The 14293-nt window shown below is 46.3% G+C and overlaps 1 protein-coding gene across 1 annotated transcript in view; it reads right to left on the reverse strand.

Moving 5' to 3' along the window:
* Window positions 1-1076: 1076 nt before the first annotated feature.
* The window catches only part of PI4K2A (phosphatidylinositol 4-kinase type 2 alpha), a 52509-nt gene continuing 39292 nt past the window's right edge, over window positions 1077-14293 (reverse strand). Inside the window, exons 7-9 of the mRNA XM_029610145.1 lie at window positions 3133-3266; window positions 2487-2546; window positions 1077-1598 (exon numbers count right to left, since the gene is read on the reverse strand). Of these exons, the coding sequence (XP_029466005.1) occupies window positions 1437-1598; window positions 2487-2546; window positions 3133-3266 (356 nt within the window). The 3' untranslated portion in view covers window positions 1077-1436. The remainder of the gene's footprint in view (window positions 1599-2486; window positions 2547-3132; window positions 3267-14293) is intronic.

Below are 14293 nucleotides of genomic sequence, written 5' to 3' on the forward strand. Positions count from 1 at the left end.
CCATTTTTCTTTTAAATAGTGTATAATACTATTTGTGAAATTTACAGATGTTAGAGAAGGAGCTCACTACCCCTGGCCAGTGGGAAAGGCTTTGCTGGAATTTTTAAATAAATAAATTACTTAATAAATAAAGCTGGGGGTGCTAGCAGTGAGTGCACATGGAGAGTGGCTGGGCAGTGTTATTTGGTGCAAGCTTTGGGATGGGGGTAGGAGAGTGGCTGTAGATAGGTGCGGGTCCTAAGGTTAATGCAGTCACCACTGCACTAGAAGGACCAAATGAGAGGAGGTAGGAGTGAGGAGTTGAGGTTTCTGCTCTAGTTCTCAACTCCACCTCTTTCATTTCTTGAAATGCAGAACCAAGTCCCGCTCACTTCTGAGCCATTTCCTGTTCTAACCCAACAATGGAAATGCTCCAGGCTCAGAAGTTCTTCAGTTGAGAAACGTCTCTTCCACAACAAGTGTCAGGGAGTAAGGAAGATATGAAAGGAACAGGAAAATATAAGCAACAATTAGACTGAGAGCATCTGGTACTTTGACAGTCTTGGACAATGAGGGAGGAGGGACACAGGCTCATGTTTTCTATAGCTCCACTTGGAGAAGGCAAGCGACCATGTTACCGGAACTCCACCGGGAGCTGGAGACCTTTCTGGGTGCAACGGGTGCACGCGACTTTTATACATCAGTATATGTACAATCTTTCCATTGGTGTATGCATGACACTGTATGCAAATCTGCACATGTATGTACAATCGATAGGAGAAATCAGTGTGTGTATGTATGTACATATATATATGCACACGTGTATACACAGCAATGTTGGGGGTGCACATCTGCTTATTATTTTTGCATGTACATTATCTACAGCTATGGGTAGATCTGTGTAAACATTCATTTGCTCCCTAAAAAAGGGGATGCACAAGTGCAGAAGCCCATCAGCACATACCTAAGTCTGCCCCGTTCCTGTTCTTTGCAAACAGGATGAGCTGTTGGGCTCCCAATTTCTTCCAGTGTTTAATGAGCAGAAATTAATAGCTACTGGTGCCATTCTATCAAGCAGCGTTACACTTAAGTCAGAAGAGGATGCAAAACTCCCAGCTGATTTATTTTAATTTTGGTGAACAGGAAAGGGCAAGCTGAAACTTTAAGGCCCTTTTGTTCCTCTTCCTAGTGTTGCCAGGGTACATCCTTTCCCATGTAGCCATGCACAGTATCGTCATCAGCACACAGCTGCCAGCTCTCAGGCTCCTGCCAATGAGTCACTATAAAGATCCGAGAAGAATCTGGGAACACCAGGACTCCCAGAATATCCTCCAGTGTCTCATGGCTCTGCTTCTAAGTTTTGAAGATTCTGGAGATTTTTTTTTTTTTTCTTTCAAAGCTGTGTGATCAAAAGCTCCACTGTCCTTGTGCATCTCGTGTCCTCCTGACTTGCAGTGCTACCACCAAGAGAAGAACGGCTTCCGGCTCTGGAAGCTCTGTGTGTACGACTCGCTGGAGCTTCTCTGGTGCGATCGAGCTGTTTCTACGATAACTGGAGGTGTCTGGACCAGCTGCAGTGGGCTTTTTCCATCCTTTAGCACCTGTGTTAAGTTCAGGATCTGGCAGCACCAACAGTGAGAGTCAGTGACATAATTGGTTAATCTCAGATTCACATAAATGACAACTCCTCTCCTTCTGGGGCCAAAAGGAAATCTAACCAGATCTAAGTTGGATTGCCAAAGGTTGCCATGCGGATGACATTTTTTTTTGACACTGGTTTAAGCACAACACATCAAGCTATCCCTGACTGGGCAGTCACACTTGTGGCTGCTGGCAAACAAACAAACAGTGACAGACTAAGGGATTAACTCTGCTATGCCACCACCATCTATGTCCTCTATTGCCTTTTGCCCAACTAACTGCACCACTACAGAGAAAATAAACCATGTTCCCTGCCAGCTGCCACCGTTCAGTGATTTAGAGTTTATATTGAAAAAATGGCTTATCGCTCAAACCAGCGGAATGGCGCTCAACTGCTAAGCCTTTCTACAGCTTACCTACTCTGAACTAGCAGTGGCCCACCTGTAGAGTGCTCCAATGAAAAATGGCAGTTAAATTAAAAGTGGGTGTCCAATTGATATCAGTGAGTCTGCCCCCAGCACAACCTGACCTACAGCCACGCCCCTTGTCCACTTCTACACTACGACTCTGTCCACAGAACTGGGGACGAAGCCGTGATTAGGTATAATGCCTCACTTTTAACCATAACACTCTAGGAGATTTAAATCACCTTCCTTAATACAAAATTTTGTTTTCCATATAAAAGGAAGGCATGGAAAGAGATCAGAGTGCTGATTTTGCCTAGAAAATGAGAGCTGGGGATCTAGCAGGGTCCCATCCACCCGCCAGACTACTTCACAGACAGCACATCGGTTCCTGGCCATCAGAACCCAGGTTAGCCAGCAGCATGGCTGCAAGTTACACATTTAGAAGAACTGACAACATACCTGCCCTCTCATGACAGCGATCTGCTTATGAAACTGTCCCCTGTCAAAACCAGGATCTTTCTGAAAGAAAATACAAAAAACACATTCATAGTTCAGCTGTAAAGTTTTCAGCGCTACCCACCTTATCAGGAAAAGGTTGCCCACGATGCTGCTGGAAGGTGAGGAACCCTAGGAGATGCACCAGAACGTGAAACTGCATTCATTGTACCCGAAAGCCTCTCTGCTTCTTTAGAAAACCCATTTACATGTTCAATGATCCACTCCGTCCAGCAGATACACAGGAAAACACATTCACTGCACAGCAGTATCCTTACATCTGTTAATCTTCTACTTTTAATAAAAAGATAATAGTAGAATAAGGTGTGTTCAAAGTTGCTTTGAAGCATAGAAGCCAACTTTGCAAAACTATTGGGAGTGCTAAACTCAACACAAATTACCCCTCCCCTAGATACAGTGAAGGAATTTGCTCAATATAGGTGGTGCTCAAGCACCCACAGAGCAGACACGAGATCCATGCAGGGCCAGGTCCTTGATAGTTCACGTTCCTGCTCACGTCCGTAGGCAGTAACATGATGCACGCATCCACTGGCAATCATGGAACATTACGAAGAAGAAAATTCAAAAAGATGGCAGTGAAGACACTCACCTCAAACAGCTCATACAAGTCCTCTTCCAGGTCCTTGACAAAGTTTGGGTCGGAAATCTTTGGCAGAATAAGGTCTTTGATTTCTTGTGAGAAAGCAACTTTGGCCTGTGGTAGCCAAGCCCAGTAAAATGGATCTGAGGGAAGAGAAGCCAACACAGTCATGGGTGGATTCTGTAGACTGTTATAGCACACGTGGAATGGGCGTGGAAGAAACTCATGATGCAAGTACACCCTTCAGGTCAAGGAGTACAGAGCTTGTTTTCAACAGACAGCCAGTTAAGGTGGCACATTTTTATGATTGCATTCAAGAAGGAAATGAAGATAAGGATGTGTGGTTGGATAAAACCATCAGTATTTCCAGTATATCCACCTCTATAAATTGAGAAAACCAGAATTTCATTTCTGTCATGACCTTCTGTAACATTAAGTTAAAGTAGTCTCAGAGTCACCTCAGGTTTGTTAGTTGAAAAGCTCCCTCCGTAGTCTACAATATAAATTTCATGCCATTATTTTAAGAACCAGAAGTGAAGTACATTTCCTTTTCTAATTATAAAAGAGCAGCACATACAGAAACATTTCACCTCCTAGCAAACCAATGCTCTTGCCGAGGCAGAGGGTCAAATACATTCAAAGCTTGCCAAAAGGCAAAATACTTCTGTTAGGAAAAGAAAGCCCCATAATACCAAAGAACATAACTGTCAGAGTTCATCCTCCAACGTCAAGAAAAGAAATATATAACAAGAGGAAATGTAGAGAGAATGACAAGTAAAATGCTGGGGATTTATTCTGAGAACAATAGAGCACCCGAAAGCCAGGCCACAGCAAAGTGTCAGACTTCCCTTTCAGCAGTCAAATCCCAGTAATGTTCAGGAGCCAGGGCTTTCACACGGTCAGTGGAAGAGGCTGGAAGGACTGGTAAGGAGCTGTTGGGCAGAATTCCACCGGGAGCACTGCGGGGCAGATGCAAAAGAGTAAAACCTTAGCAACAAGTTTATTTCCGCGCGCGTTAAAAACGCGTAGCCCCGCTAGAGGCTGCAAAGTTTTGACATGCAAATCGAAGCAGTGTTAAAAATCCCTGGTTACGTCCAAAAAGCACACCAAAAGTGGAGTTAAAACTGAAATGCAGAAAAAGGCTCCTCTGTTTTTTTATTGCAGGTTCCCATACTTTGCAGGTCATCACCATGCGACTGGACTGGGAGACAGGGTGATGGTTCTGCTCCTGCTTCTCCAGGCTCGAACGCCTCATTTCTGCCATCATTCGTTCGCCCTGCCACTGACACTAGTCTCCTTTCCTCCGGGAGTATGCACCTGCCATCATTCCTGTGTACTCTTCTGCTTCCACGATGGGCGCTCCATGTTCAGTATGTGCTCCTCGATTTTGGGTTTCTTTTTCAGATGGGTGCATTGCTGGTGCTCCTGGCTGCTTCCCTGCCTGCTCTTCCCTTCCGACTGATGCTGGTGCCTCTCCCGCTCAGTCGCTCACCACCGACGCTAGCCTCCCCTGCTGTCGCTGGGCATACCATGGTGAATAGATCGTTGGTGCGCCTCGTTGCTGTTTTGCAGAAACAATGGATCACCTCCAGTTTTTCCTTCAGATGGGCATGTTTCATCCTCATTGCCAGGCTGCTGGCATGCGCCTTGAGATGTTTCTCAAGTATATGAACTTAGTGATTGAATTTGCAGACTTGTAACTATTTATGCAACAACTCTGAAGTTCAATAAACACTCCAAAGTTTACTTGTGCTGTGTTTCTTTTTCTGGCTTGAAATGGATCATGGGCCTGTCATCTTGCGGCCTGAGGTTTACAGGCAGGCTTGGAAACCTCAGACACAGAGATAAGCCTGTGAGAAAAAAAATGTAGCACTGCCAAAGAATGAGAACAGTTTGTCATAGAAATATTAATTTATTTAATAACATTTAACAAAACTACTAAATGGGAATAGTATCTGGGGTTTTTTTGTATTGGCATTCATCTTCTTAGCAGTGCGTGGCAATCTGAGAAGAGAGAAATACTACAGTTAGAACACAAATCTCTTCCATGCAACTCTTTCCCACCACCACGAGTAAAAATGTGCATCCAAAATAGTCCGCTGTAACCTAGAGACAGAGCTCATCTCCCTCTGCACTTGGTGCCCACATATTCGGCTCAGGCCCCAGGTCTGGATCCACATCGTGATGAATGCCATGCTGTAAGGCGATATTGTGGAGCATTTAGCACAACACTATAATATCACCAACCTCATCCAATCAATACTGGAGAGCACCTCCAGAGCAATCAAGGCTGAAGATGGCATTTCAAAATGTCAAATAGATGCTCTATATCCACCCTGGTGCTTGTGTGCGCCTGGTTATAGTGAATGTCTGCTGATGTATGTGGAACAGCTTGGGGCAAGAGCAGCCATAACCAGCATCTCCTGCAAAAAACTGGAAGTACAACAGTCCATTAACTCGCTGCATGCCATGCCGTGATACCCAGTTATAAACTGGCTGACCCAACAAGGGGTGCATCAGCCTACTGCCACCCACCCCAGAGAGCTTATATATAGAGTGGGACAGTGCGCACGTTTGGCACCAGGCACCAAAAGCATTATTCCACTTTCGGTACCCACCCAATTAGCTTACATTTGGACTTTTTAGCTTACAGTTTGGTTTAACTTCTATTTCAAACTTACCCAGCAGCAAGCCTTCACCGTATTTCCCCTTCTGTGACATTTCGTGCCGGCACTGCCTGCACAAGGATGAAGTCATGGCAGCATCTGGAAAACTTGGAGACAACACCCAGGATCTTCAGGTGCACACTACACACAACTTGTATATTCAGAGAGGAGAAATGCATCTCTCCCTCATGTGGGGGGTGAGAGCAACATGAGTGCAATTGATGGCAGCCATTACATTCAGCATGCCAGCTATACTGAAGAAAGCACTCTTCATCTCCTGCCAGTCTGCAAGCTGCTGTAGGTACTGCTTAACCAGTTTCATCATAGCCCTCAGGATTTGGCTGAAATGCCTTGAAAATAATGACTGGCCCATAGCAGCCACTGTATTCTGGAAAGAGCCAGTGACAAGAAAATACAAGGTACTGAGAAGCTGGACCAAGACCAGAATGGCATGGCTAAGATCGGTTAGAAGATCAATATCCTCTCCGATCTCTTCACAGAGAGCAAGAATTGCCCTGGAGTTCAGTTTATACATCTGGATCACATCTGTCTCCAGTGACCCCTGCAGTGGTGTCCTCGGGTGCAAGATCCACTGCCTGCATGTCCTACTGTGAATGGCTTGAGCCTCTCAGATCCTCCTTTCTTCTTTGGTGATAAAGCGTCTTCTTTCTCTCTCTTCCCGCTATCTTTTTCTCTTCAGCTCTCCCACAAATTGTACCAAACCATTAAAAAAAAAAAAGTATGCAATCCATACTTGCCACAGAGAAGCACCATCAGGGCATACAATAAACTAAAATGGCCACCAGAAATGTGACTTCACTTTTATTCCTGCCCTGACGCTGGTGTTAAATTTACTGCATTAGAAAACACATGCTAAAATGTCTGGACAGATAAGGATAATTCTCCCTTACTAGGGCCTCTATTTTCATTTAGATTTTTGTGGTTGCCTCCTTCTGTTTTAACACCTATTTTGACCTCTCATGTATTATTTTTATCTAGATGTTAACGTGTAAATTATGTTTATTGTGAATTGTTGTGATAAGATGAATGGAATTGCACTTAATCAAATGAAGTAATAAGCAATGCAACATGGAAAAAGGCACATGCATCTAGAACAGAGGTTTCTTAGGCTACCCTGTAAACCAGTGGTCCCCAACCTTTTTTGCACCAGGGACCGGCTTCAAGCAAGACCATTTTTCCATGGCCCGGCAGGGCGGGTGGGCGTTGGATTTTAGTGCATACTTATTTAATTATGACATTTATAATGTAAATGTGACTCAACTCACCATAGGTTCAGAATGAGTGGGAGCACTGGGCTTGTTTCCCTTGTTTTCCAAACTTCACACCTCCCCTCTCATAACCTCCCCTGGCTGTGAGCACCAAACCAAGCTCCCAGTCATTCTCACACTGACCCCCAGGCAGGCTCCCATTCATTTTCACACCACTCCCTCCCCACCCCCCAGGCATGCACACATTCATTCTCATACACACACACACAGACCCTCAGGCAGGCACCCATGCATTCACACACACATACACCCCCATGCAGAGTCCCATTCATACACATGCACACACTAAAGGCAGACTCCCCTCTCTTTCTTTTGCCAGCAACCTCGGAGCCTCTCTCATTCCTCTGCTGCCACTGTCACTGCTGCCACATGGCTATTGGGGAGGTGCCGATTGCTGCTACTGACATTGAAGCCCATGTTGCTGCCTCCTCTATGTAGGCCCCGTGGGCTTCCACTTTCTCCATGTTGCTCTCATACATTGTGAAATCCGTAGAGAAAGTGCTATTCTTGCACATTCCCAAAGATTACATGTGCCAATCACTAAAAAGTAATTCTTTTTTTTTTTTTTACCTTTGCTGTCGGTTGGTCACAGGCTTTTTTTTTCCCCACCTTCCCTTTCTTATTTTTTTTTGCCAAGTCCTTTTATATTGTCTTTTTTTCTGTTTCTTTTCTCTCCATCTTCTTCCCTCAAACACACAGTCAGGTTCTCATTCTCACATGCATTTCTCTCTCTCACACACACACAGGCTCTCACTGTCACATGCTCTCTCTCATACAATCATTCATACACACAGGCTCTCACTGGCACATGCTCTCTCTCATACAATCATTCATACACACAGGCTCTCACTGGCACATGCTCTCTCTCATACAATCATTCATACACACAGGCTCTCACTGTCACATGCTGTCTCTCTCACACACACAGAGGCTCTCACATGCTGTCTCTGCAAACATTCAGATCTTCACTCCCACACTCAGTCTCTCAACTCATCTCATACACGCACACACACACACACACTCTACAGACCCTCAGCCTCTCTCTCTCACCGCTGGGCCTCCTCTTCGCGGGTCACTGCAGGATGGGCTCTGCAGCGGCCCTGATCTGCTCAGGCCGCAGTGGCCCTGCTACTGGGCCTCTTCCTCTTCTCCGGCCGCTGAGATGATTCGCGGCAGCCCGTAAGCGCAAGTGCTGCTCCTCTTCTACATGCACTGATGCTTCTCCTCCTTCCTGCCCACGCGGCTCTGGCAACGTTTACTTCCGGGGCCGCACGGGCAGGAAGGAGGAGGAGGAGCATCAGCGCGTTTAAACGCGATCTTTTTCTTCGGGCCGTGGTGACGTGAGCTCCGCCACGGCCCTGCCGATCTGCCTGCGTGTCGCTGCTCAGCCGCCAGTGGGATGAGGTCCACTGGCGGCTGCATGAGCCTCCCTGCGCCCGGGGGCATTGGCTCCCCTTGGGATACCACTGCTCGCGGTGCCCCCTAATACTCGGCGCCCTGTGCTTCCACCGGCCCTGATGCTGGTCTGCAGTGGCACTGCGGACCGGCAAAACCCCCCCCCCCCCCCAACGGCCCGGTCCTGGTCCACGGACCGGTGGTTGGGGACCCCTGCTGTAAACTTTTCCCCGCGACACATAATGCAATACCCAGCTGCCAGTAAGTTCCATTTCTTCCACACTAAGGGGGCCGATGCAATAAAATGCGCTCAGCCTAGCACACAAATTAACCTGCGGTTAGATATGCTAGATTAACTCCTGATGCAATAAGGGGATTAGCTATGCATTTGCTTGGATGCGCTAACAGCGCTCACCACATGAAAAGGCCATGTAGATTAGCTATTACCCCCAAAGCAGAAAAGTCACAGGTTACCCAATGCACCCTTTTTGATGCAGGAAATTTAGCGACAGCCCTGGAGTTAGCGTAAAGTCATGCTGCGAGTCAAAGACGCGTGGAAAAAACAAAAATACTGCTCTCTTTGGTTCTTTCTACTTAGTATCGTTGCGATACTAAGATCTACGGCTTGCAGGGACGAAAATGAAAGGAAAATGGACTGCACAATAACCAAAAAAAAGTATGGGCACACAATGTACATGCACAATGTACACGCTCCAGGGCGATGCTATTATGTGTGTGTATGTTGAGTGTGTAAATCAGCTGTGAGGTGAAAAACGACGCTCCTATTGAGCACACAGCCAGTCCCTGGGTACCCGATGCTTTTGCATGCTAGGGATACACAGTTTCTCCCTAGCGTGTCCCTTTTAGCATGGCACTTCATTATAATATAGCATCGGGTGGCCGGAAGTGGATGCGCCCGCATTGGAAAAAACAGGCACCCAGTTTGTACGCATGTTTTTATGCAGGTATTACTGCATTCGCCGGTGAATGCCCTTCCATTTGCTGGCCAAGAATTATAGCAACATCCCACAGCTGGGAGCGCAGCATGAAGTGCCCTCATCTGGCCACTAGATGTCACCATAAGAAGGGCAGATCTTCCAACTCATTCTCAGTAAGGAAGCCTTCCCCCTCCCCCTCCCATACACCTTCATTGGACCAAGCATCATTACCACTGGAACTCATTCTGAACTAGGACATTTCAGACACAAGGATACAATTTTGCTTGGAAAGTGATGACTGAAAAAGGAAAATTGGTTCTTACCTGCTAATTTTCATCCTCTGAATACCATAGATCAGTCCAGATGCATGGGTTTTACCTCCCTACCAGCAGATGGAGATAGTGTCCGTAAAGCTTTTCTTCTCTATTGTACTTAATCTAGTGTGCTACCTGCAGTTCCTCAATATGACCTATTCCCATGTCGAGATTGACTATAACCAGAAATTGTAATTGGAACCCTCAACCCCTCTCTTAAACCGAGCAGAAGGGAGATGGAGTGCTTTAAACTGGAGCTCTGTTCCGACAAGCATAGATAATAGAACTTTCCAACCAGCAGCCAAATCTGCACTATTGTACATACTGAAAACAAGAGCAGGTTTTCCAGAACTGATCTGGGGTATTCCAGGAACAAAAATTAACAAGTAAGTAATAATTTTCCATTCCTGCTCACATCCCAGGTCAATCCAGATGCATGGGATGTACCTAAGCTCCCCTATATTGGGCGGGAACGTGACAGCCCCACTCGCAGTACACTCTCCCCAAAACTAGCTGATTCTGGCACCCGGACATCCAGCCAGTAATGTCTGGCGAAAGTGTGTAGTGATGTCCAAGTAGACACCCGACAGATTTCCTGCAGGGAAACTAGCTGACACTTGGCCCACAAGGTTACCTTTATCAGACTTGCGTGAGCTCGCAGACCCTCTGGCACTGGCCACACTTTGCAAATGTAAGCCAATGAAATTGCCTCCTTCAACCACCGAGCAATAGTAACCTTGGAAGCCTGACTCCCTTTCTTTGATCCATTCCATAGCACAAAGAGATGATCAGATTGGAAAACTGTTGGTAACCTTAAGATGCCTCAACAATGCCAGGTTCACATCTAACAGATGAAGTACCCTCGCATGCGACGTCGAATCCAAATTTGGAAAAGCAGGAAGCCCCACTGTTTGACCGAGATGAAAAGCAGATTCAACCTTCGGCAGAAAGGAATGCACTATGCGCAATGACTCGCCTGCCTCTGAAATCTGAAGAAAAGATTCCACGAGGGACACCATCTTCACTGGAGGATGTAAATGCTTCACCCCATGAAGAAAATGAATCACATCAGGATGTGAAGCCAGGGTCACTCCCTGTACCTTACCCTGAAGACAGCCTGAGACTGCCACCTGCAATCAAAGGGAATTTAAAAGCCAGTCCTTCACCAAACCCCTTTGCAAAATGCCAAAGTATGTGAAACTGAAGCTTGAGTTGGCTGCATGCCCTCCTAACCAGGTTTTGAATACTCTCTACACTCTAATATAGGTCAAGGATGTGGAAGGTCATCTAGCTTGTAGTAAGATGGCAATGATTTCTTCAGAATAACCCTTCCATCTCAAACTATTCTTTTCAAAAGCCAGGCCGCAAGACAAAAGCAATCTGCCTAATCCAAGAATATTGGATCCTGACAAAGCAATCTATGAAGATGTCCGAACCTTAACCGTCTATCCACTGCCAGATTTGCTACATCTGCAAATCATGGTTGGCATGGCCATTCCGAAGCTATGAGAATCACATTGCCTGGGTGTCTCTCTATTTGCCATAACACTCTTCCCACCAGGGGCCATGGAGGAAATACATATAGAAGGATCCCTGAAGGCTACAACAGAACCAAAGAGTATTGATTCCTTCTGCTCTATTATCCTGCCTGTGATTGAAAAAAATGGTGCACCTTGGCATTCTGCCTACACATCATCAAATCCATTAGGGGTATTCCCCGCCTGGCCTGAATGAGGAGCATCGATTCCTCTACCAGCTTCCACTCTCTAGGGTTTAATCCCTGCCAACTGAGAAAGTCCTCCTGAACGCTGTCCACTCCAGCTATGAGACACCACCAGAGCTTCCAGGTGTTGCTCTGCCCAGCAAAACAGCTCCTGAGAGACCATCCAACTCCCTGACAATTGATAAAAGTGACCGCCGTTGCATTGTTTGATAATATGTGCACCATTTGACTGTGCAACCACAGCAAAAATAAAGCAACATTAAGTGAACTGCTCATATTTCTAGCCAATTGATAGATCACAATGCCTCCTCCATTGGCCTTGAGCCATCTGTCCCTGACAAACAGCTCCCCAACCCAAAAGGCTAGCATCAGAGGTTACTACCACCCATTCCAGGACTTCCAACTCCACTCCTCATTCCAGACTGGCCAGAGAAAGCCACCACAAAAGATTGGACCTGGATTTCCCCTGAGTGGTAGCAGAATTTGAAACTCCTCCGACAACAGATTCCAGCAGGATAGGAGTGCCCTCTGAAGGGGCCGCATATGAGCGAATACCTAGGGAACTAGATCTAGGGCAGACGCCTTAGAAACCAGGACATGAAAATAATCCCAAACCATGGGCACCAAGAGCCGTAACCAGCGACGAACCTAGTGCTGCAATTTTGTCATCCTGCCTGCCATGAGAAATACCTTGCCAATCTTGATGTCAAAATGAGCCTCCAGATACTCCAAAGCTTGGACAGAATAAGGTTTCTCTTTGCCAGGTTCACCACCCAAGCCCAGAGAATGCAACCTCTCCATGACCTGCTGTACAGACTATTGACATAGGGCTTCCGACTATTCAAATAAGCCAGTCGTCCAGATTGGATACACCAGGACTTCTTCCTTCTGAGGAGCTACAGCCATCACTACCATCATTTTGGCGAAGGTAGATAGTGCTGTCGCTAACCCAAATGGAAGGGCACAAAACTGAGAATCCTCTCCTAGAATCATAAATCTTAGGAACTTCTGGTGCTTCAGCGGAATGGGTATACACAGATAAGCTTCAGTTAAATCCAAGGACGCCAGGAACTCTCCTTCGCCGCTATAACCAATCGCAGAGTCTTCATTCGAAACAGAGGCACTCTGAGGGAGGCATTCACCTTCTGAACAATCAAAATCAGCCTGAAAGTTCCCTCTTTTTTTTGAAACCACAAAGTAAATGGAATACCTTCCTTTTCCCTGCTCCTCTCAGGGAACCATAACTATGGCCTCCAGGAATCATAATCGGACCACCATGTCACGAACCACTTCCTACTTGGCGAGGGACATGCAAGGAGAGATGATGTATGCTTCTCGAACTGCTTGAGCAAATTCTAACGCGTAAGCATCTCATCACTTCTAGCACCCACTGGTCTATCGTAATTGTGGTCCATTCTTCATAAAAAAAAAAAAAAAAAAAAAAAAAGCCAGGCACCTCCAATAACCTGAGGGGAAGAGTGGACCAGCCTCATTTCATTGCGAGGTCTTAGTTCCCCCGGCTCGCTGACTGGGGTTGTCCCAAGCCAGCTTACGCCCAACCCTGAAAGTAATGCACCCTGCCCAAGCTTTGCCTCAGAGTTACGGAAGGGCCTCCATCCTGCCGATATCTCCTGTTGTCCCTAAAGAATAAATGAGCAGAGAAGGGTCTTTTGCCGCCCTTTGGGCTATCCTCAGGCAGTTTATGCCCTTTGGACTCTAGCTGTTTCACTAACTGCTTTAGGTCCTCCCTGAACAAAAGCTTGCCCTTGAAGGGGACAGCACCTTGCTGAGACTTGGACCATACATCTGCTGACCAATTCCTCAACCACAGAAGTCTTTTGGTTGAAACAGTCAACATTATAATCATGGAGGATGTCCTAATCAAATCAGGTAATTTCCAGTCCTGCACATCCTTCAACGCGACTGACCCCTGCCACGAGAATGGTAGTTTTCTTGGTCACCGCAGAAACAGATGCATCCACCTTTGGCAGCAGCAATCGTTCGAGGGCCTCCTTCAGTAGGGGGTACAACTTTGTCATTGTTCTTCCCATCTTTAGACTAGTCTCCGGAGTATCCCACTCCCTGGCCACCAACTTTCTTACTGAATTATGGAAGGTAAAGTCCTTCGCCGGACCTCGCAAGGTGTCCAAACCGGGATCCACTCCTTCATGATCAGACTCCTCTTGCAACAGCTTAATGCCCAGCTCATGTGGAATTAATGGCAATTCCTACCTTATGGTTGCCCCCTTCTGTCACCAGCACTTACCTCAGGATCTGAAGGATCCTGTGCCAACTCTCTGTCTAGGAGAGACTCTTCAACCGGGCCATCAACTCCCTCAGATTCCTCAGAATCCTCTATGAACCTGCTCTACTGCCCTGCCAGGCCAAATTCCCGCAGGATGTTCACAGACCTCTTCCGTGAGTCCAATTTTGGCATCTAATTTAAGTTGGAAACTCCAAGTAGTTCAAAATATGTCTGCTAGGCTTGTCTTGGGATGGTCCAGGCAAGAATTGGTGAAATTACATAGGCTGTCTGTCAAATTGAGATATAAATTTAAAATCTTGGTGCTCACTTTTAAAGATCCTTCAAGGACAAGGCCCTTCTCTTTTGCGGAATAGGATTTCCTGGAAACGCTCACTGAGAGTTACACGCTCCTAATACAGTTCACAGTTGCAGCTTCCTTTGGCTAAAAGCTTTCGTCATGTAAGACTTCAAAACAAGTCCCACTGGAGGCTAGGGAAAAAAAACGGAGCTGATGAGATTTCATCGCAAAATAAAAATCTGGCTGATGAATCAGAGTTTCCAAATTAAATTCTGGGAAAGCTATTCAGGCTTAAGGCGGGG

Source organism: Rhinatrema bivittatum, chromosome 7 (assembly GCF_901001135.1).
Source record: "Rhinatrema bivittatum chromosome 7, aRhiBiv1.1, whole genome shotgun sequence".
In the NCBI taxonomy this organism is placed as follows: domain Eukaryota; kingdom Metazoa; phylum Chordata; class Amphibia; order Gymnophiona; family Rhinatrematidae; genus Rhinatrema; species Rhinatrema bivittatum.